General features: G+C 46.8%; 3 protein-coding genes across 8 annotated transcripts in view; 2 read left to right on the top strand and 1 right to left on the bottom strand.

The window, feature by feature from the left end:
* The first annotated feature begins 90 nt into the window (after nt 1–90).
* Nucleotides 91–9,542, top strand: smad5 (SMAD family member 5). 2 transcript variants are annotated; one of them, XM_068567070.1, is made up of 7 exons: nt 91–294; nt 3,586–4,495; nt 5,734–6,021; nt 7,188–7,298; nt 7,815–8,036; nt 8,132–8,388; nt 8,473–9,542. In XM_068567070.1, exons 2-7 carry the CDS (start codon nt 4,093–4,095, stop codon nt 8,614–8,616), a joined length of 1,425 nt encoding a protein of 474 aa, XP_068423171.1. In that variant the 5' UTR covers nt 91–294; nt 3,586–4,092; the 3' UTR covers nt 8,617–9,542. The 2 variants fall into 2 exon arrangements, with proteins under 2 accessions (XP_068423171.1, XP_068423170.1); XM_068567069.1 differs by lacking the exon at nt 91–294 and adding an exon at nt 689–852.
* A 992-nt stretch (nt 9,543–10,534) lies between these two features.
* Nucleotides 10,535–18,576, top strand: syvn1 (synovial apoptosis inhibitor 1, synoviolin). The gene is made up of 16 exons (XM_068567089.1): nt 10,535–10,750; nt 12,107–12,258; nt 12,359–12,451; nt 12,579–12,731; nt 13,007–13,055; nt 13,579–13,682; nt 14,283–14,409; nt 14,508–14,607; nt 14,976–15,041; nt 15,438–15,554; nt 15,776–15,933; nt 16,234–16,377; nt 16,484–16,618; nt 16,741–16,924; nt 17,072–17,292; nt 17,690–18,576. Exons 2-16 carry the CDS (start codon nt 12,127–12,129, stop codon nt 17,887–17,889), a joined length of 1,983 nt encoding a protein of 660 aa, XP_068423190.1. The 5' UTR covers nt 10,535–10,750; nt 12,107–12,126; the 3' UTR covers nt 17,890–18,576.
* A 329-nt stretch (nt 18,577–18,905) lies between these two features.
* Nucleotides 18,906–22,033, bottom strand: part of gpr137 (G protein-coupled receptor 137) — a 5,968-nt gene continuing 2,840 nt past the window's right edge. For all 5 annotated transcript variants that reach the window (XM_068567086.1, XM_068567083.1, XM_068567085.1 and 2 more), the window contains exons 4-8: nt 21,764–22,004; nt 21,268–21,417; nt 21,048–21,173; nt 20,665–20,783; nt 18,906–20,159 (exon numbers count right to left, since the gene is read on the bottom strand). In XM_068567086.1, coding sequence (XP_068423187.1) covers nt 20,063–20,159; nt 20,665–20,783; nt 21,048–21,173; nt 21,268–21,417; nt 21,764–22,004 — 733 coding nt within the window. In that variant the 3' untranslated portion in view covers nt 18,906–20,062. The remainder of the gene's footprint in view (nt 20,160–20,664; nt 20,784–21,047; nt 21,174–21,267; nt 21,418–21,763; nt 22,005–22,033) is intronic.

The following is a 22,033-nucleotide window of genomic DNA, read 5'->3' as shown; positions in this document are numbered from 1 at the left end:
CTGTGTGTATATCGCCCACTGGCGGATGAACATGGACACTGCACCTCATTCGTAATTTGACGACTGAATGAAGAGAGAGACAGAGAGAGGGAGTAGCGGTTCGTCTGCGGAAATGCGTGCGGAATAGTTATTATTAGTGTGATTAATCAAAGTTAAATGGGTTAATAACGCACTGGGAGTGTTGAGGCTTCGGAACAAGTGACAACAAAGGACGACACCACACAACAGACCGGAGCTCCAGACTGAGTGGAGCCAGCAACTTGTGAGACGTCCTAGGGCCGCAGCACGACCGCCGTAAGAATCACAACTTTCACGCACGGAAACACCGTGAACGCGTGAAAAGACCCACGCTGATGCGTGATGCTTTCAGGTGCAGCCGCAGATTTCCTGTTTGGCGCCAATGGCCGTAATGACCTGGCTGTTAGATCTATGTATAATAACTGTCAGCGGTGTTGAAAGTTTGTTCACTCGGAGTATCCCCCCTAATCTCTGCGCGAGGGACGCGAATTAGGTGTTCTGGAAAGTTTAGCCGTTGACTGGACTGCTTTGTGTTAAAGGAGACTATTGCTGTTCTGCGGTGTGTTATGCTCGTAACGTTTTTTAGGCTTAAAATAAATCAAATTATCCCAAGCTGAAACGCCAACTCGAGCACTAGTTTGTCAGGGAGGGAGAGCGGAGTGATTCGCACTGCGCCTCCCCAGTCTACTTGTGTCCAGGATCTGGAGGACATGGCGCGGGGAGGCGGAGGGAAGGGACCGGGGAAAACGGAAGAAAAAACTGTAAAAGTAAGAACCCCAGCCCCGGAGCAACACGAGAACTCACTGGCCGTGGCTTGTGTGCGTTATTAAAGAGGTATGTGACTACGCGAGCCTTCAGTAGCTTCACTAAAAAAAGTGCTAACGTAACGTACACCAGGTCCGCTGCTTCCCTCCGGAGGGCTAGCTAGCTAGCTGCTCGCGGAGCTTAGCCCAGCTTTCAGAGAAGTTCAAAAAAAGTTTCAGGAATGGAGGAAGAGGAGGAAGGCTCAAGTGACTCCGGCTCCCCCGTGAAGAGGTAGAACACGGAGGCTTGGGGAAACCACGTTTTTTTTGTAAAAAGACGGGACGTAAAAACTTTAAGACTGACGAGTTGTCGGCAGTTGTTACCGTGTTTTTAAAGTTTTAAGCTAAACATGTTCCGTTAACGGCAGCGAGGCTAGTTAGCATTCTCTCTCGTTTCTGCTTACATTAGCTTGCGACAACCCAGGGTCCGCTAACGTCTCTGGAGTAATGCGGCGTACGTCGCGACTGCGTGTTTCGGGTCACAGTTGACGCTAAATCAAATCTGGGTGTTTTACTACAGTTTGAGGACCCGTGTCTCGTTAACGTTAGTGGATTTTTTTCCCGTATATCTGGAGGGGGCTTAACGTTACCACTCGCAGACTCCGTTCTTCCGTATTGTACGTTAACGTTAGATACATGTCGCGCATCACAGGCAGCTAAAGGCCGTGTGACCTCACGTCACGCAGGCCCCAGTGGATGTTTACCACTTCCAACTTGACTCCTTCTTTCCTATTTGTATTCAGTGGTTTTGGGGGGCTTTTCGAAAGGCCTCAGATGTGTATTGATTCCCACGTTGATCTATTTATCTTCTGATCCTGGAACTTTTTAAAAATATATGAACCAACATGGACTATGGAAAGAAACATACTGCCGAAAGTCACATTTATCTAGGCTGTATTTTTTTCAACATTTATAAGCTGTTGGTTATCCTCTTTGTTGTGACTTTTATACTCATATATTCGTATATTATACTCAGGAATTCAAAGGAGAACCCACTTAGGATTTTTATAGACCGACCGCAAACTATCTTTAATCACGTTTACAGTTAATTTAGGCAATGATCAATGAGTTATTTTCCTACTCACCTCCCACCCTTATTTTTTTTTAATGTGACTTTGTAAAGGCATGTTCAGTCAAGATTGATTTGCCTTTTACCCTTTTGATGTCTTTGATGGTAAAAATGCAAAGAGCTATCTGTGCGAAACCGTGATCGGTTTGTATCTCGGGGCTAATTCATTCAGATGCAGAACGGCTGTTAGTGGCTGTCCATTGAGGCAAGTTCTACCTACATAAAACCATACGTTTCTACCTGTTTCAGGGAGAGCAGACATGTCCCTGTGTTGCAATATATCGTTTGGCTGTGCTCACTCTCTCACAATGAGCCGATGAATCACTGCTGATCCGGTCTAAACAAGGCCGCATCCAGATCTGTCGATGGATCGGGCTCTGTGGAAACAGCTGCTGGAACATCGTCTGGTGAATGTCAGAGAAAGGAAAAAAAGTTACAGGCTGGTCATTTTTTGTGTGTCTGTATGCATACATGTTCAATTCAGTTTATTTTGTATAGCCCAAAATCACAAATACAAGATTTGCCTCGGAGGGCTTTACAGTCTGTACACATGACATCCCTGTCCCAGAACCTCACATCGGATCAGGAAAAACTTCCCCAAATAAAGACAGTAAAACCCTTTCACAGGGAAAAGGGGAAGCAACCTTCATAGAGCAACAGAGGAGGATCCTCTCCAGGATGGACAGAAGCAACAAATGTCATGTGACCAGAATGAGCAACGTAACAGAGTTGCAGCACATTACATGGATATGACAAAAACATTCATATAATGAGCGTTACGCATGGACCATGATCTAGCCACAGTGTTCCACTTCAGGAGGTTCCCCTCCGCTTTCATGTGCACGCAGAACAATGAGTAGTGGAAGTGGGTGCAGTGCTGTCGGACAGCTGTGTGTTGGAAGGGAGGGATCGGGGGCAGAGATGGGATGAGGGAGGAAGCGGCTCTTTGTGGTCACATCCTTTCTGACTGAGGCCGGTTTCACAAGCCCCCAAACAGCTGCTGCTGGAGGCTACATACGTTTGACTGTCTGCTCGCCCAGGAGCCACATGATACAGGCTGAAATGTCAGATATCGCAGCCGTTCGTTAGTTGTGCATCAGGTTTGAGACGGTCAGCATCTCCTCATCAGCGGGTGGGAACGGTGGTTTGTTGGGGGAATCGTTGGACGTCTCTGGAGCAATAGTACATGCATTTTAAAGGTGGTGATTCAGTATTGTGTTTTTTGTGACTCATTGTTTTACAATGAGAAACGATTTATATCAAGTATATTGAATAAAAGTTGCGTTATTCATTTAGCTTTACATTTTATTGAAGACCTTTCAGTAACTTTTACTGCTGTAGTTACTAATTCATTGTTAGAGCTAGACCTTGATTGTTAATGTAACCTTTTCTGCTTACATACTCTGCTGGCGTCCTCACTCTTTCAGTGGACTATAAAACTGCTGATGTGAGTTTTTAGTTTTTCAGCCCACACAAGTATATGCACTGTATTAACTGACCAAAAATATGGATTCATTAAGGAATTTTAGTAATTTCACAAAAGAGGCACAGGGGGTTTATTTGATCATCCTGTTTGTGTCAGCCTCTGATTTAATTGTAATTACTTACAAATGTTCCGAATATTCGCTTGTTTGTCAATTTACACAGTGCCAAAAGAAACAAGTGTGTTGCTGACATGTTTCTGTTCTCTTGCAGAAGGCTGGTGGAGTAGAACACTGACTGTGCACCGGTTGGAGAAGGCAATTCAGAGAGGAGCTGGGAGTTGTTGTTGAGCAGCAGTCCTCTCGCACCGGTGAGACCTGCTGCAGCGTGTCACTTCGACAGAGGTCCTGATCTCCCCTCCTGCAGCCTGCACACCCCCCTCCCTTTTTGCTCCATCAGTGTTGGTGACCCAGCTCCGGACCGCTTGCTGCAGGGTCCTTCCTGAGCAGCAGCAGCTGCGTCCTGCTAGCTGACTCCCCTCCCTCCCCTGCTTCCTGTCCTTGGTCAGACAAGGCTAAAGCCTCCTCTCCCCTACCCCACCCCTCATCTCTTACTTACACACTCAAGTACTTTCTTGTTGACCACACATTCCAACACCGCTTTAGACTACGGGTGCTGATCCGAGAGATCATCAGCACGTCACGTCTACCTCCCGGTCCCTCCTGAAGTGAGCAGCCACTACAGGGGTCCTCCCTTTCAACTACAACCACAGCATCCAGCATGACCTCCATGTCCAGTCTCTTCTCCTTCACGAGCCCAGCGGTGAAACGCCTGCTCGGCTGGAAGCAGGGAGATGAGGAGGAAAAATGGGCCGAGAAGGCGGTGGACGCGCTCGTGAAAAAGCTGAAGAAGAAGAAAGGCGCCATGGAGGACCTGGAGAAGGCTCTGAGCTGCCCAGGGCAGGCCAGCAAATGCGTGACCATTCCACGATCGCTGGACGGCCGGCTGCAGGTCTCTCACAGGAAAGGTCTGCCTCACGTAATCTACTGCAGAGTGTGGCGGTGGCCGGACCTTCAGTCCCACCACGAGCTCAAGCCCCTGGAGGTGTGCGAGTACCCGTTTGGCTCCAAACAGAAGGAGGTCTGCATCAATCCATATCACTACAAGCGGGTGGAGAGTCCTGGTAGGTACTTGCACTTTCGCCAAACAATGTTGTCAAAAAAATATTGACTTTTGTGACACTGACAGGTTAATGTTTAACATGTACTCCCAACTATGTTATTTGTCCTCTTGAAACAAATTATATTTAAATAATCATCATCTCCGCATGTTATTTAAATGGCACATTTTCAAACGGGTGGTCCATAAGGCTCAGTCGGGACCAGACCTGTTATTCGTGTTGTAAAAGGCCAGACGGATAAGACCAGCGTGGAGCTCTGTGTAAACTGGTGCTGGTAAACAAATCCACAGAGGTCAGAAGGCTGTCATCAGTTCCCCCCCCCCCCCTTACCATTACACAGGAAATCAATATCGCTTGCTCTTTTGGAGTCTTATTAGATTATATGCTTCTAGGCACTCCAGATGGGGTGTGGCATCAGAGTGGCGTTCTAAATGCATAAACCACTCAGACTAAACTCCCAGCACTTTCTCATCACTGCCCCCATCTCTCTCCGTTTCTGTCACTAACGCATCGCATCCTCTCAGACGACCCCGAGGGGACAGACTTTCTGACATTGGGGCTGGTTTGGGAGAGCCAGCTCTGCATTGACCAGTTGGAGGGACATGGATCACATGTCGGTCAGGAGAGACCGCACGTCATATCGTTTTAAAGAGGCTTACTGGGTGTTTTAGAGGGGACAACCTTGGAAGTTATGACTTTAAGATTCACTCGAGATGATAATCAAGGCGAGGCGCTCTCTATCCTCTTGACTAAGTTAAAAACAAAAATAAATGTGCTTCACCTCTGGTTATCTTAGCCAAGGTCTAAAGCGGCTTTTGAGGAAGGACAAATTGTTGATGAAACAGTTTCAAGACGTAGGTCTGGATACTATGGTTTTTTTTTTTGTTTAACAAAACAAAGAACAGCTTCTGATAACAGCTGTGTCAAATGGTGAATCAACAAAATAATTGTTAGTAGCAGCCCGAGTGCTGCGCATGAGCGTGCGCCACGGCTTCTTTTCCGAGAAGTTGCCAGGGCTGCGCTCTCCATTGACTGCGTTTCCTTGTAAGTAATGGAAAGGATACATTATTAACAAGGAAACACATTTATGATCCCTAAAAGCTATACCGGGATCATAAAACGATCCATTTGTTGAATGATAAAATGCCTTTATTTCACCCCTTTTCCCATCTGTGTGCGTTTGTGCAAATTTTCCGTGCCCAACTAATTCCCCTGTCGGCCTCCTCTGTCCCACCACCCAGTGCTTCCTCCTGTCCTGGTTCCGCGGCACAGCGAGTTCAACCCACAGCACAGCTTGCTGGTACAGTTCCGCAACCTCACCCACAACGAGCCGCACATGCCTCTGAACGCAACCTTTCCAGAGTCCTTCCAGCAGCCGCACAGCGGGGGTGGCGGCAGCGGAGGAGGTGGTGGAGGCGGTTCGTTCCCCATCTCGCCCAACTCTCCGTATCCCTCTTCTCCAGCCAGCAGCGGTACTTATCCCAACTCTCCGGCCAGCTCTGGGCCCTCCAGTCCATTCCAGCTCCCAGGTATGCCAAACGCGCTCATGTACCTGACCGTGACCTTAGGCAAGAAGCCAAACTATTGTGGTGGTCTGCGGCGTTGCTGTCAAGTAGCCAACGACAGGCTGCGGTGTTTGTTTTTTTTCTTTAGTCGTCATGTACAAAAAAACAAATTCAGAGAATAGATGTTAAATCGGAAATCCAGGTAAATCCCTTTTTAATATGCATATCATTTACAAATCCCTCAGTATTAGAATAACCAATGTTTTAAACCCATGCACGATATACTTTATCACTAAGCAGTGGAAATGCTCTAACAATACGATCTAACCAGGTCAAGTTGTATTCATCCAAATCAAGCTACACCCCTCAATGAGAACAAAGGAAATGCCAGCTAAGCAGCGTCCACCAGAGCCAGGGCTGCTGGCTGCTGTCAAGGCTCTGACTCAGGGGAGCAGGCAGCCGCTCTGTCTCATTGTTACTGCCTGCAGACAGAGCAGATAATAATAATAATAATAATAATAATAATAATAATACATTTTATTTGTATTGCACTTTATATTTTAGCAATCTCAAAGTGCTACAGAGCAGAATAAAACAAGAACATTTTTAAGATATATTTAAAAGCAGAGCCTATAAAAGATATTTTAGCGGAAAGAAATGAAGACATACTGCTTAACCCAGACCTTCCATTCTGCCATGTTCGATAGTCTTGATATATCTGAGAAATACCTTTTTTGGACTGTTCCGATTGTGTGGATGTGTTTCTGTGAGAGGGTCTGGTGACTACTGCTCCGGTGACTGCGGGGCAGTCAGGCAGAACAAGGTTTTCATGGTTTTTATTTGTGCTGAAAGACCCTGGATATTTGAGCAGCATAATCACAAACATTTTCTCACTGCCATCTTAAGTGGACGTTTAGTATTGTTCGTTTTTTTTCTGTGTGCCTCAATATGGGCTCAGAGAGCTCAAATTGCATCTCTGTTGGGAATGGGTTAGCTTGTGGCTTAGCAAGTGAGGGACATGTGACACCTTTTCCGGGGTTTTGTGTGTGTGTGACTGTGTGTGTGTGACTGTGTGTGTGTGACTGTGTGTGTGTGTGTGTGACTGTGTGTATGTGTGTGTGACTGTGTGTGTGTGACTATTTGCCAGCAGCAACAACTGGTCTCATCCTCACTAACTCTTAATGTCTCAGCTGACACCCCACCCCCGGCCTACATGCCCCCCGACGAGCAGCTGGGCCAGGAGAGCCAGTCCATGGAGACCAGCAGCAGCCTGGTGGTGCCTCCCAACGTGGCCAGAGGAGGTGAGGAGAGTCCACATTAGCATCAGGACCCAACTCTGGCAGGATAAAGTACCAACCAGGAAGTATAAGTTGACAGCTTATGAAAGTTAAAACGCTGGACAGCAGTGCAGTGTTTTTATGCTAAAGTGATGTAAAAACGTTCTTCTTCGTCTCAACATATTTTCAAAAAAAATATTTCCAAAACATTAAGGGTTAACGGCCCCTTCGCTCTTGTTAGCTACACTTGTCCTTGTGAAATAATAAATCCAGTCCCATTGGGTTTTTAACAAGGCTTTATAACTTAATAGACCAGTGAACTGTATGATGAATTTATGATCAGTCTAGTTTGAACCGTGAAGAATTTCACAGTCCCACTCTGCCCAATAGCATTCACTGTAACTAAAACCATTTTGTTTGGAACAATACATACCTAATCAACGTGTGCCTTCTCAAAGATGTGAGTGTGATGAGGTCATTGGCTAAGTTTATGACTAGTCTGTTTTTTGTTTTTATCTGACCTGTGTCTTTTTTTTCCAGATGTGCAGCCAGTGGAGTACGAGGAGCCGAGTCACTGGTGCTCCATCGTCTACTATGAACTCAACAACCGCGTCGGCGAGGCTTACCACGCCTCGTCTACCAGCGTGCTGGTGGACGGCTTCACCGACCCTTCAAACAACAAGAACCGCTTCTGCCTCGGCCTGCTGTCCAATGTCAACCGCAACTCCACCATTGAGAACACGCGCAGGCACATCGGCAAAGGTACGTCTTGGCGAACACATCGACATTTAGTTCTCGCGCAGCTGCGTTTTTTTTCTTTTCCACAATGTCCTGACCGTGACGTGTCCGTCTCCCAGGAGTGCACCTGTACTACGTGGGAGGGGAGGTGTACGCAGAGTGCCTCAGTGACACCAGCATTTTCGTCCAGAGCCGCAACTGCAATTACCACCACGGCTTCCACCCGACCACCGTGTGCAAGATCCCCAGCGGGTGCAGCCTCAAGATTTTCAACAACCAGGAGTTTGCGCAGCTTCTGGCCCAGTCGGTCAACCACGGCTTCGAGGCCGTGTACGAGCTCACCAAGATGTGCACCATCAGGATGAGCTTCGTCAAGGTAAGGCCTCGCTACACACCCACAGCTACCCGAACAAGAGGCCGACGTCAGCATTGTTGTTAAATCGGTTCTGCCTCCTCACAGGGCTGGGGAGCCGAGTATCACCGGCAGGACGTCACCAGCACCCCCTGCTGGATTGAGGTGCACCTGCACGGGCCCCTCCAGTGGCTGGACAAGGTGCTCACACAGATGGGTTCGCCCCTCAACCCAATCTCTTCTGTGTCCTAATAATGGACTTGTGGGAGCTTGGGAGATCCCTTCTACTATATTTTAAATTTTCTTTTTTTTTACTTTTCTTTCCACCCCTCAGCGATTTGATAATTTAAGGTAGTCTTAATGGCTGAACTGTTTACACTTGACTTTGGGAAGGGATATCGAACTCTGGCAACAGAATGAGTTGTTGAAACGGACTACCGTTGCGCGCAAGGTCGCCCGAAGAAAGAGCGGTAACGGCATGGACACACACTACTGCTCGACAATGCTACGACAACCCGCAAGAATCGAGGGCTCCGCTGTCACATTTGAATTTGTCAAATGTTACTTTTTTTTTTTTTTTTTTTTTTTTTTTTTTGCATCAAATGTTTTTATTTCTCTGTATGTGTAGTTTTTTTTTTAACATAGAACAGTCTCACTACTCCGCCTGATGTCCGACAGACAAATTTGAATTCTTCCGAACCTTTTTCTCACATCGTTGTTTCAGATATTTACAATAAAGACCGACACGAGGATGTTTACCATTAGATCAGATAGCGCAGACGCTTTTTTTTATTTTAATTTTTTAAATAGTCTCTACTGCTAAAAATGAACACTGAGCTACTGCCTTTTTCAGAAGGTGACGTATGCCGACCTGATAGTTTTTTTAATATGGGAGATCAATCACTGAACACGTTTAACATGCCATGAGCTAACACCATTGTGGACGTTACATCTATTGCAGCTGAAGTAGTCATCTATGATTTATATCCCACAATGGACATCGTCGTTATTGATTCTTGTTTGTACTCTAGTTTCAAGTCGGGGTGACTGTATTCTACCATACTCACTGTATTAACAATATTGTGCACTCGTGGATTTTGTGCAGGCATATAAAATTTTGACGTGGGTACCAAGGCATTATGTTGATAGATAATTGACTTCATTAGCACAATGAAATAAACAGGTCATTTGTTAACGATGATTGTTTTATTTTCTGTTTCTGTTCTGCATTTTAGTAATACTTCAATCAGGATGGATCTAGCATGTGCACAGATTGGTAATTTACACTGTTATATTTACAACAATTCGCCACCCAGCTTTTTCCAATAAATATTAATCTACCTATGATTATACTTGTTTGAACAGCTTAAACATGTCTAATTGTCGCCATGGCAAAACCATAAAAGCACTGCAGCAAACAAGGACAGTAGTACACCTTAATTAATGAAGGACAGTAGTACACCTTAATTAGAGATGCCGACAGCGGTCAAGCTTTCAGAGTATCAACACATCTGCTGTGTTCTTTACAATATTCAACTAGTTAAATTTCAAAACGTATCGGCTGAAATGGGGAAACTCAATTAAAACCAAAATTGGGTGGATCTTGTGCTTTGAGTAAACTTTGCATCAGCTTTGGGTTAATTACTGCTTGATGTCCAGGTGCTTCATTTCAGCAGGATGTCTGAATGTTGTCATTTGTTTTTTTATTTCTCTTAATCAGGAGTAGAAGTGGAAAGACCAAACATTAAACTATCAGATATTAGATTATACATTCCAGTAGTCTGCAGCATCAGAGGCAGAAGTGCATAACTTCAATTATTCAACTCAAGAGCCTCTTTGCTTATTATATATTATCTTAATATTTCTTCTTGAGTTAAGTCCCGCCTGTGCAGAAGTCCTCTCCAGTGCTGTGCAGCGTAACCACGGGGCGCAGGACCGGCCTGACTACTTCCTATTGGTCCACGTCGGTATTTACCGTAAGTCTCCGTAAAGCTGCGTCGGGAGTCCGCCTAACTTCTCACGTACAAATACAACTCGAAACGCGCCATTAAATACAAACACATATCCTACAAACTGTTCACGAAAGTGTCTCACACACACAGTAGTAGACAGAAGACGCGGGGAGACTTTTCGGTGATGCTTGGAAAAAAAATTAATGCTCTTGCGCCAAATTACCGTCGCAGCCGGATGTGATGTGGCTCCCAAGGAGCAAGCCAAAGATAAACACGTAGCCGGACTGATAGGGGCGAGGATAATACATTTATAAAGAGGCTACCTGGAAAACTGACGAAATGGAGTAGCCGCAGAGAATATATAGAGATTTCAGTAGGCAAGGACACGTCCGTCACATTAACGAAGGCGCAAGTCTTCCACAGTCATCGAGTCGGTGAGTCCAGAGCTGACAGTTGGTACCTGCTAGCTACGGTTAGCTAGCACTAGCTAACTAACCTCATTAGTTAACTCTACCTGTCTATTAACACCTAGGTTAGCTAGCAAGGTAGCTAGCGGTTAGTCTCTGGAGTAAAGTACCCTCACGAGTACAAACTGATGTACATTCGGCATGCTGACAAGTGTGTAGCTAGCTTATTAGCCCCTTCTTTAGTAAGCTATTCCATATTTTCTTCGGGTTTTTTAAGGACTTAATGTGCTTCCCACGTTAGCTTTGAAGTCCCGCGGGCTGAGTTCGCTGCCTCTTCCTCTCGGTAAAGGGACACGTTGGTGTTAAGCTACTTTTTTAACATATGCGGAAATAACTTAAGAGACGAGCTAGCTAGTTAAATAGTTTGTTACGCGTTGCAGTGTTACGTGAGAAACGCCGCCCAGAAGCTGCTTTAGTGGGAGTGTACGCATTGCTTACCAGGTGCACAAGCTTGGCGTCTATGCATTTTCATTTCACCTGCATGAATGATGCGTGGTGTTCTGTTTGTCTGGCCTTAATAAAACACCACTAACCATATGCTCCTAATACTCCAGCAGGCCCCGTGGCTCAAAGCTCATTATAATGTTGCACAGGGTTAGTTGTGGTAAAGATTACCTCATTGTTCACCTGGCAGGTTGACAGCTCGCTATTTTCTCCCCGTATCTTACTCAAACAGCCCTGAAAGCCCGCTGGTGGGCAACCATGTGTAGTTAACGCATGAGAACAATTTGTCTCATGTAAAAAAAAAACGCTGCAGGAAATCCTTCCACCGTGCACACAAACAGTGCAAATAGGCCGCTTCAATCCAGCAACGAACACGTTACTGGTTTACTTTCACTGGAGCCGATCATTGTAGTTCAGGAAACACTAGTTGGAAATGAGTGAGTAATGATTCAAAATGCCAGATTGTATTGTATGAGATGCTCTCTGGTTATTGACATCTATATGTGACTGTGCACATCTGGTTCCTACATATTTACAAATTATGCAAAAGATTGTGTCGACAATGATCTCGAGAGTTTCGTCCTGTTTTCCAACTGTTCTAAAAGCAGTGACGTGAATGTTAACACGAATAAACTTCAGCTGTTAAGCTGTGCATGGATTATAAGCAAATGATTTCTCATATTGTTATGGATGACTAGACAGGCTGTCCGGGCTTTCACCCCAAACAATTTAGATATGCATTTATAGGTAATCTGTTCATGCCACATCATGAAAAATGATCCATCACAGTGCTGCAATTTTATTTGCATGCCGCTCCGCTGCAATAGTCAGCTTTCACTTGCAGTGCTAACCTTCTTCTTCTTTTCTTCCCCACCGCAGTATCTGTCACAGAGTCCAACATGGTGCGATCAGCCTTGGTGACTGCCACCAGTCTGGCCCTGACTGGGGCCGTGGTGGCACACGCCTACCTCCTGAAAAACCAGTTCTACCCGACTGTGGTCTACCTCACCAAGAGCAGCCCCAGCATGGCGGTAAGGACCGGGTTTGGTGTGAGTTGTATAGATATTTTCCCCATCTTTTAAATACCATCGGCACTGTGACCAATCCCCTTTTTTCTTTTTCTGCCATCAGGTGTTGTACATTCAGGCCTTTGTGTTGGTGTTCCTGCTGGGAAAGTTCATGAGGAAGGTCTTTTTTGGACAGCTACGGGCTGCAGAAATGGAGGTAGTTGTCTTTTTTTTCATTACTCTCCTGACTCATCCCAACTCGTAGTTGGTGTAATATGCAATGCATGGTCTCAGTTGTATCTGATCGGCCTACTTGTGTTTGCGTCTCTCCTCTCCGCCTCCAGCATCTCATAGAGCGCTCCTGGTACGCTGTGACCGAGACGTGCCTGGCGTTCACTGTGTTCAGGGACGACTTCTCCCCTCGCTTTGTCGCCCTTTTCACACTTCTGCTCTTCCTTAAGTGCTTCCACTGGCTGGCGGAGGACCGGGTGGACTTTGTGAGTGATGAGAGAAAGAGAACAACCTCCTTATCTTAAGTAACACAGTTTACTTCATCTACTTTATTTTTGTGTAGTGCTTTGCTTTAAAGATAGAAAGGAAACACACAGACGCCGCGTGGCTAAAACTGTGTCCAAGAGTCGAAGAAGTCGACATGCAGTCGCATACATGAAGATCATTCAGAATCACAATCGATGTTTCAGCGGCTAAGTGCATTTGCGTGACTGTACGCGTTTAACAAACTTTGTAAATACTGTTTATCTTTCTCCTTCAGATGGAACGAAGTCCAAACATATCTTGGATTTTTCACTTCAGAGTGTTATGTAAGTACAGGTTATGGTCCATGCCAGAAATCCTTCTGCTTAGCGCGTCTGTGTTGGCCTTTTTCTTTCCTTCTCTTAAATCTTTGTTTTCTGTCGTATCGACTCTACACATGAAACGAGTCTTGCTGAAGTGAAACTGTATGCAAATCCGTGCTGTTTGCACCCGAGGCCAGGTGCGCCCCGGTGTAACGGAGTCCCACAGCAGACCAACAGACTGGTTAACTGTGACAGACAGTAACCCATGTTTCTAAACCCTACTGCAAGATCCATTCAGTCGTCTTGTCGGATGTGATTTAACTGCCGACTGCATTTGAATTGAGGACGGCTGGTAGCTCTATCAGATTAGATGCCCTTAGTTTACTGTTTTTAAAACAGCTGTCCATCAGACACCTCTTTAAATACTGAACATATTGTTTATTCTGGGCCATAATAAAGGTGTTTTCTATGTTTCTATGAAGCTTTTCTGCGTGTAGATACCTCAGCCCCGCACAGCGGTGTGAATCGTGTTCTTTATTTCCTGCAGCTCTCATGGGACTGCTGGCTATCCTGGACTTCCTGTTTGTCAACCACGCCTGTCACAGCATCATCACCCGAGGAGCCTCGGTGCAGCTCGTGTTTGGATTCGAGGTTTGTCGTTTGGCTTGAAGCCTTTTCAGCTGTTAAAAGGCTTCAAGCCTCCAGTGCAGGATACATATGTGAGCATTCTGTTTCCAGTCTAGAGTCCTGGGCTTATTGAACTCACCATATAAAATAATTACCCAACATAGGGCTTTACAATACATTGATAATGTATTGATATATCCTGATATAAATCTAGGTATCTCCCTTGTTATAATCTGGAAAAGTAATGTGATTTTCAGAGTTTACCAGACGGTTCTAGCTCCATGCTCCATTACGCAATTATTACATCCAATTTACTGATGATTATTTATCAAAAAATCTCATTATGTACATATTTTAGGAAGGCAAGGAATTACAACATCGTCTCAATATCGAGGTATTCGGTAAAAACATTAGATTTTCTTATTTTTTCAGTTAAATTAGTATTAGGAAAAAATAGCGATAGGACAACGTCACCACAACATCACTTTTACCCTTCTCCCGCTGTGTCCTCGTGTTGCTCGTATATATACACACACACACACACACACACACACACACACACACACACACACACACACACACAACAAATGACACTTTGGCACACCTCCTCTCTGTGCCCCTCAGTATGCCATCCTGATGACCATGGTGCTGACGACCTTCATCAAGTACCTTCTGCACACCGTCGACTTGCAGAGTGAGAATCCCTGGGACAACAAGGCCGTCTACATGCTGTACACCGAGCTCTTCACAGGTACCGTTCACCTTCTAGACGCTGTGTCTGTGTCTGTTGTGAGTGTGTGTAACGGTGGCAGCCATACTCGAATAGCAGTTGATGTTCTTTCCCTCCAGGTTTCATCAAAGTGCTCCTGTACATTGCCTTCATGACCATCATGATAAAGGTCCACACCTTCCCTCTGTTCGCCATCCGGCCCATGTATCTGGCTATGAGGTGAGCTGCTGTGTGCTCACGTTTTTTTTTACAGTGTTGTTACTGCCACTACTCTGATATACAGTATATCCAAACATCCATCTAGACATCTAAACATCCATCTAAACATCTAAACATCTATCTATACATCTATACATCCATCTAAACATTGTTCTATACATCTATCTAAACATAAAGTAGCGTTCTCACCCTCTATATTTTTTAAATATGTGGAATAGGAGTTTGGACAAATCTTGATGATATTTCATATTTAAGCAACATTTCCAAGCTTTAAGTTGAGCACAAATGTTTATGATTTTTGTCATTATTTTATTTCTATTCCCATGTTTTGAGTTTGGTGCCGTCTTTTCCTCTTTCTCTCCTTTCAGGCAGTTTAAGAAAGCCGTAACAGACGCCATAATGTCCCGGAGAGCCATCCGCAACATGAATACGCTGTGAGTGCCAGGTTAAAGGTTAAACTCTAATAAATGTGGAGGGTGAGGGATGAATAGAGGCGCCTCACGGCCCGAGGAGAGGAGCTGATCTCTTGCCAGGCGGCAGCAGGGGAAACCGGCTGTGGCTGGAGTGGGTCTAGACTTTTTAATACATCCTTTTGAGCTCTGCGGAGGCGCTGATGCTGTTGATAGTTTGTAATGTTTGCAGTCAGGATGCTTTGTCTTGCTTCGGTCTAAACGTTAACAACAACTTAGCATGTTCACAAGCTTTCTATAGACAATCATACAATTATGTGGAGACTTTGACGAGCTCTGATGTGTGTGTATATATAAATAGACAAAACGTTAGCTTGCTTTCTGCGCTTCCATTCCCCTCTGATCTCTGCCTGTGTTCAGGTACCCCGACGCTACTCCTGAAGATCTGCTGGCCTCCGACAACGTCTGTATCATCTGTCGAGAGGAAATGGTGACCGGAGCCAAGAAACTGCCTTGTAATCACATTTTCCACTCCAGGTAAAGTCCTTCTGGTCAGCAGAAAGAAAGGGAATAAAAATGCTGGACAAACAAAACCGCGTAGCCGCTGGACGTGGTCAGCATCTACAGTCACTGATGACGCAGTCAGTTAGGCGAATTAAACATGACTGACCAGGAAGAAACTCTTGTGTTTTTTTAAAATGTCGCCGTTTGTTCTTCCGGCGCTGTGAGTAATGTGGCGGCGCTCCTTCCCCTCACAGCTGCCTGCGCTCCTGGTTCCAGAGGCAGCAGACCTGCCCGACCTGCCGCATGGACGTCCTCCGCGCGACTAACAACAATCAGGCGCCAGCTGCGGCCCAGGCCCCGCCCCCTGCGCCCGCGGCCCCCGCCAACGCCCCCGCGGCGCCGCCCGCCAACTGTGAGAGTCAAAAAAGAAACAGCGCTCGTGAACACAACACAACCCCATTCCTCAAGGAGATTATTATTATTATTATTATTAATACTTGTTCAACGGGCCGATACCTGAGAGTTCATGTACCTGTTTCACTTGGAGACCTCTGACCGCCACATTCTCTTGAGTCCGTGTGGACAAAATGTTGTCGACGTGTAAAACAAATCCTAGTCCCACGTTTCTTAATTTAACAAGACGGATTACTTGACCACGTTGCAGAGTTTGAGTCTTTTTAAGGATCTCATTTTCCCCCCGTTTCCTCTGCAGTGGCCCCCGGCATGTTACCTGGCTTCCCTCCCGGCGTCTTCCCCTTCTGGGGTCCCTTCCCTGGGGTGCCTCCGCCCGCCGCCGCAGGGGCCGCGGCTCCGGGTGGCACCGACGCACCGCAGACAGAGGCCGCGCAGGCCGCCGGTAAGGACAAGAAAAATGCTCACGACATGTTTATCGTCTTAATTCATAAAATAATTTTCCTCTAGACTTCTACCCAAAACGCTGTGCGTTGTGTTGTTTCCACCAGGCTCCAGCCAGGCCGCCTCGTCGACCGCAGACGCCGCCGCGGCTCCGGGATCGGCGATCCCGGGCTTCCCCTTCTCCTTCCCCCCGCCTCCCTTCCACACGGCGCCGTGGCTCATGCCTCCACCGCCTCCCTTCGGTAAGCACTGACTCTCACACACACGTTCCTCATTCCCTATTTATTGTCCATCCTTTGCCAACTTGTGTCGTTCGCGTTTCCCCTGGACCGGTTTGTGTTAACGCCTCTTCCTCCTCCTCCAGTGTCGTCCATGCCTCCTCCTCCTCCCTCTCTGTCCCGGCTGTCCGAGGAGGAGCTGAGGGAGATGGAGGCGGACGGTCGGCGGGGCCTCGAGGCCCGGCTCCAGTGTCTCCAGAACATCCACACCCTGCTGGACGCCGCCATGCTCAACATCCACCACTACCTCAGCACCGTCACCACGCTAGCGTAAGTGAGGCTCCTCGAGAGCGGAACCGAAATTTTCAGAATTTCCCAATGTGTGATAAATGTAAGGGTCGTAACAGAACTAATGGGTGCCAAGAGTAAGTTTTTGATGGGATGCGTCATTGACGCTCTGCTGCCGTTTCTCCACAGTCCTCCGAGGGCCGAGGGTGGGGGCGGGGCCGGAGCCGCCGGCGGGGCCGGAGCCGCCGGCGGGGCCGGAGCCGCCGGCGGGGCCGGAGCCGCCGGCGGGGCCGGAGCCGCCGGCGGGACCAACGCCGGCGGGACCAACGCCGGCGGGGCCGCTTCCCCTCCGGCAGCGAGCAGCAGCACGGACAGTCGCAGCCAGGAGAAGGAGTCCAGCTCCTCCAGCAGTAAGTAAACTCACAGCTCGACTGCAGGGTTCTTACGGTCATTAAAAATGGTTATTTTTAGGATGGATGGATGCTTTATTAATCCCCAAAGGGAAATTTGTTTCATGACGTTCATTTACGCTGAGTTTGCAATAATATTTATGCTTTTAAAAGAAAGAGGCTCAAAATATCAGCAGCATACATACAGGCATCTATATAAATATGTATTCTTTTAATCAAACTATTGTCTCTCAATCACTTGTGTCCATTTAAGGTTTACTGGATGCTTTGAATCCTCATTTTTAGTTTAAATATTACATTTTATCAATTTTAATGTTTACACATTGAATTCACTAATTGTTTGCTCATGGACATTTGGTTTAAAGTCATGGAAATTTTGATTAAATGTTTTTTCCAGCTGAGCAGGTGGACGGCGCCGCAGTCTCCCCTCAGCCAGCGGACTCTACTTCCACCGCCTCGGACACGGAGAGAAAAGAAGAGCTGGACGAGGGCGTGGCGGGGGATGAGGACGGAGAGCCCAACGCCGCCGAGCTGAGGCGCCGCCGCCTCCGCAAGCTGGAGACGACGCCGTCGTCCTCGCCGCCTCCCGACAACTGAACCCTGGCGCTCTGACTCGGTGTGGGGGAAGGGAACACGTTGCTCCGGACCAGCAGGAGCTCTTAGCTGATAGATCGTTGCTTTGGTTCTTCATCGCCTCCTCTTCCTCGTGGCTCTCGCCTTCCACGGGTTCAGGTTCCTTAACCGTCGTCGAGTTGGACTTCGGCTACATGGGAGACGCGACGATCGGCGCCGCTCACCTGGACCGCTTCTTTGTCAGAAAGCAATAGCACGACTCCTGTTTCGTTCGTTCCCCCTTTTCCCCTCAGAATGACTACTGCAATAAGAGTACTGCAGGTGTTTTAAGTTTAATCAGGTGGAGGAGGAGTTGTTGCTTCACACCCCGTTTGTGTGGTCAGTGACGGAGACGATGGTCGGATTTGTGTTTGGTAGTTTTACTGTCGACGAGGTCTTTGCCCGCACTTTGATTTGTTTAATTCAGTTTCCCCCTCGGCGTAAAAACCACGTCGACATGTTACACAACACCTGGATCGGTGTCACAGCGAAAGGGGATGTTTGATCAGCTGCTTTTTTTCCTTTTTTCTTCCTTTTAACATTCATCCCTCTTCTGTCGCCACTGCAGTCGCTGTATCATACTGATTTATTTGAATGTGTACATACTGTATAAAGAGTTTTAATAGGATGATCTGTACATAATGCAGAATAAACTGTTTGACTGAAGTGGTACGACATGTACAATTGTGTGTGTGTGTGTTCACAAACAGAAGTGATCAGTCTGTGTACCGAGATTTTGATCTTGCCTTTTGAATTGGAGAGTGAGCTGTAAAATGTTTTATTGGCAATGTGTCGTTCACCTGATTTGTGTTCAGAGTACCGAGCAAATGAGTTCCCACAATCGGTACCAAATGAAAGCTTTCTTTCAGGGAAACTCCGTGTGCAAACATCACAATCAAAAGTAGTTAATATAAAAGACGACCAACTAAAATCTGATGTTCACTGATGAATTCAACATTTTAAAGTCTAAAACATTTTAGAAACCGGCCAAACAAGCTCAATTAGATTTTTTTCTTTTTTTTTATTGGTTTGCTGTTTACATAGTAAATATCAATCACGTGGTAAAACTGAGCGACAAGGAAGCCTCATTCCAGGAAAAACTGAGAATCACACCAGATTTTTCGCTCCAATTAAAAAAGGACAAAGCTGTTAATATAAAAATAACTTAAACGTAAATCAAAATATGATTACGCAGAGAGGAAATCAAAAACAAATTAACATTAAACTCTTTGCAAAAGTGACGTACAAACCAAGACGGCGGCCTGAAAGGAAACGACTCGGTAAGGTGAAGACCTGCAGTAACGTCGCCCCCAGATCAGAAAACAGGCTCACCGGCCTGCTAACGGGGAATTATTTTAGCAAAAAAAGTCAAAAGACGTCGCTGCTCTTAAAGAAACGGGATGCCAAAAGTAACCCATTAAATATATTTCTTGTACACTTCAGGATAAGAGGGACAAAACTGCATATTGGTCCAGTCCTAGTCGTTTCCAAGGCTGCAAGCTTATAAACTACGTTATTCTCTCCGCCAGGGGGATGATGCGATGGGTCGTGAGTAAGCGTGCACCTCTGTCTGTCCGCGGCTAATTTCGCACACTGTTGCAGGAAACTTTGTAAAGTTTTGGGTGCGCGCTCAAGGGAGCGCCTCGCACCTCTGTTACCCGTTCACACTGCCTGCTGACTCCTCCCTCACCTCTGGACAGTTGGGGCCACAGCCGAGTGGCTCGCCGGCCTCCGGCGGCCCTCGGTTCAGACCCATCTGGCGGAGATCCGTGCGCTCTCCTGAGTGCACCTTTCTAGCTTAATGAGGAATGCTTACGAAGCTAAATGTGCAATTTTTTTTCCGGGAATTCTTAAGAGCTTGTTCATCTTATATCATCAAAAATACAACAATGAATTCAATTAAATAAGCTAACGCATTGTAACTCAATCTCACCTTATCGTTTACAAGCAGGCTTCTCCCATCGAGTTTGTTCTTTATGAGCAAAAAAATTTAACAAGAATTCTATATATTCTCTGTTACAAAACTACAAGGTGCATTATTCACTGCTTGTTGATGAATTCCTGAGGTCTTCAGTGCAAAAAAGACTGTCCACGGAGAGAGGTGCTCCTGGCTGGCAGCTTGTGTGTGCTCTGCCCCTCGAGATGAGCGACGTGGAGGTCAGTTCTGGGGGGTGGAGTAGAACGAGTGGTGCTGCTGGTTCTGGTCTGGAGGGTTGCTGGCGAACAGGAGAGGAGCCGTCTCCGCTCCGTACCAGCTGAAACGGAGAGAGAGAGGAACACTGAAGAACAAGCCCCCGAGGTCATGATCTGTGCCACAGACAAGCAAGACTTGTTCTATAGATTGTTAGAAAAGTTTTCCATAGTTTCCCTGAGCCAAGAGCGAGGTCTTGTATTGTCTTGTTTTGTCCAACCAACAGTTGGACAAGCATGTTAAATCAGAGTTGAAACCATTTTGATAGGTCGGCCAACGAGAAAATGACTTTGATAATCGATCAAACCGTTTCAGATGTTTATTTAGGGCCCCACCTGTGAAAATGTGTTGCGTTTCTTTGCTTTTCTATCATAGTAAAGTGAAACCTTTGAACACGAGTCATCTTTCAAATTTCTTTCAAATGAAGCTGAATCAATTAAGCGTGAAAATGATCTGCAGGTTAACCAACAACAGAATTGATGGTTTATCTGCAGCCCCGCGTAGAATAAAACCGCAACGGATCACATTGGAGAAGCTGGAGCCGAGGGAACATTTGCATTTTTTTCTACCTTGCGTGTGCTTGAGAGCTGCGCGCCCACGGGACCGGTGCGTCTTCGTCGCTGCCTTGAGGGTCATCGAAGAAATAGGGACGAGGGATGACCCTGTTGTTGACGGCCATGCTGCTGGTCTGTGAAGGAGGAGGAGGTGAAGAAGAAGGTGAAGGTGGTGAAGAAGAAGAAGAAGAAGAAGAAGAAGAAGAAGAAGAAGAAGAAGAAGAAGAAGAAGAAGAAGAAGAAGAAGAAGAAGAAGAAGAAGAAGAAGAAGAAGAAGAAGAAGAAGAAGAAGAAGAAGAAGAAGAAGAAGAAGAAGAAGAAGAAGAAGAAGAAGAAGAACTTTAAAAGACTTCCCCTGCTTAATTTCTTCTTTTTCCCTATCCGAATGTTCTGACTACCTCTTGAGCCGGCCGGCGAACTCTGAAGATCAGGATGAGCAGACTGGTTGGGAGCAGCTCCCAGATGAAGAGGATGGCGCCAAAGGCCAGGTAGCCCCTGTCGCCCAGTTCACTTTGCAAGTCAGCCTGCAAACACGCACACACACACACAAAAGTATGGACAACCTGTTACTGCCAACTCAAACATGGCGCTGCGCTGCAGTTTGGACTCGGCGTTCACCTGGTCGGAGACGTTGTACCAGTCAAAGTCAAACGCCTCCACGCGGTGACTCTGGAACAGGATGACCACCGTCAGGTTGTAGCAGGCTCGGCTGGCAAACAACAGGATCACTGCTGCGCCCAGCGCTGCCGTGCGGCACACCGTGGTCCCCTGGTGGGGAGGGGGAGAGACATCGTCAGCCTGGAGTCCAATCACAACTACAGAGGAGACTTGTATTGCACTTTCCTAAAAGATAACACTCAGCCTCTAGTGTGGGATCCTAGTAAACAGCCCCAATTCCAGTTTGTACGGTTTTTAACGTATAATCTCCGAGCCCGTGCTCAAATAACCCTGATGATGTCACAGTGATGTCATTAGCATCCCGTTCTCAGACTTGACAAAGCTCCTGCAGAACCACAGAAGACTACGAGCAGGAGTAATCCTGACGAGAATCAACTACTCTCGACGTGGCCGCTTCAATTTCCACATTTCACTCAAAGTTCCACGCCCAGCACACCTTGCTGATCAGGTAGGGGCTAGTGGAGCGCGAGTGTCTGCTCAGCAGCAGCAGTAAGGCGGCCAGCAGCACCGCGTCCAGGGTGAAGAGCGAGTCGTTGACCAGGACTCGAACCAGCACCAGGTTCCAGGTGCGCTCCCGCGACCCGCTTTCGGCGTCTCTGTCGCCAAGGGCCGCGCAGACCACGTTGACGCACAGGAAGACGGCGCTCAGGGCGCCATACACGCACCGCGACAGCCACCTGGAGAGGACGCGGAGGCGAAAAGGATT

This window comes from Clinocottus analis, unplaced genomic scaffold, assembly GCF_023055335.1.
Source record: "Clinocottus analis isolate CAN_PGR_092001 unplaced genomic scaffold, fCliAna1.0.p SCAF_76, whole genome shotgun sequence".
Taxonomy (NCBI): Eukaryota; Metazoa; Chordata; class Actinopteri; order Perciformes; family Cottidae; genus Clinocottus; species Clinocottus analis.
Note: the sequence above shows the minus strand (reverse complement) of the source record. Positions and strands in the feature narration are given on the sequence as shown.

Bases quoted from the DNA above. Each gene is read 5' to 3' on its own strand.
- syvn1 (XM_068567089.1), top strand. From the start codon at position 12,127: ATGGTGCGATCAGCCTTGGTGACTGCCACCAGTCTGGCCCTGACTGGG. The intron at 15,042-15,437 runs GTGAGTGCCAGG...GCCTGTGTTCAG, and splicing joins ATCCGCAACATGAATACGCT to GTACCCCGACGCTACTCCTG. The intron at 16,925-17,071 runs GTAAGTGAGGCT...GTTTCTCCACAG, and splicing joins AGCACCGTCACCACGCTAGC to TCCTCCGAGGGCCGAGGGTG.
- smad5 (XM_068567070.1), top strand. From the start codon at position 4,093: ATGACCTCCATGTCCAGTCTCTTCTCCTTCACGAGCCCAGCGGTGAAA. The intron at 8,037-8,131 runs GTACGTCTTGGC...TCCGTCTCCCAG, and splicing joins GCGCAGGCACATCGGCAAAG to GAGTGCACCTGTACTACGTG. The intron at 8,389-8,472 runs GTAAGGCCTCGC...GCCTCCTCACAG, and splicing joins TCAGGATGAGCTTCGTCAAG to GGCTGGGGAGCCGAGTATCA.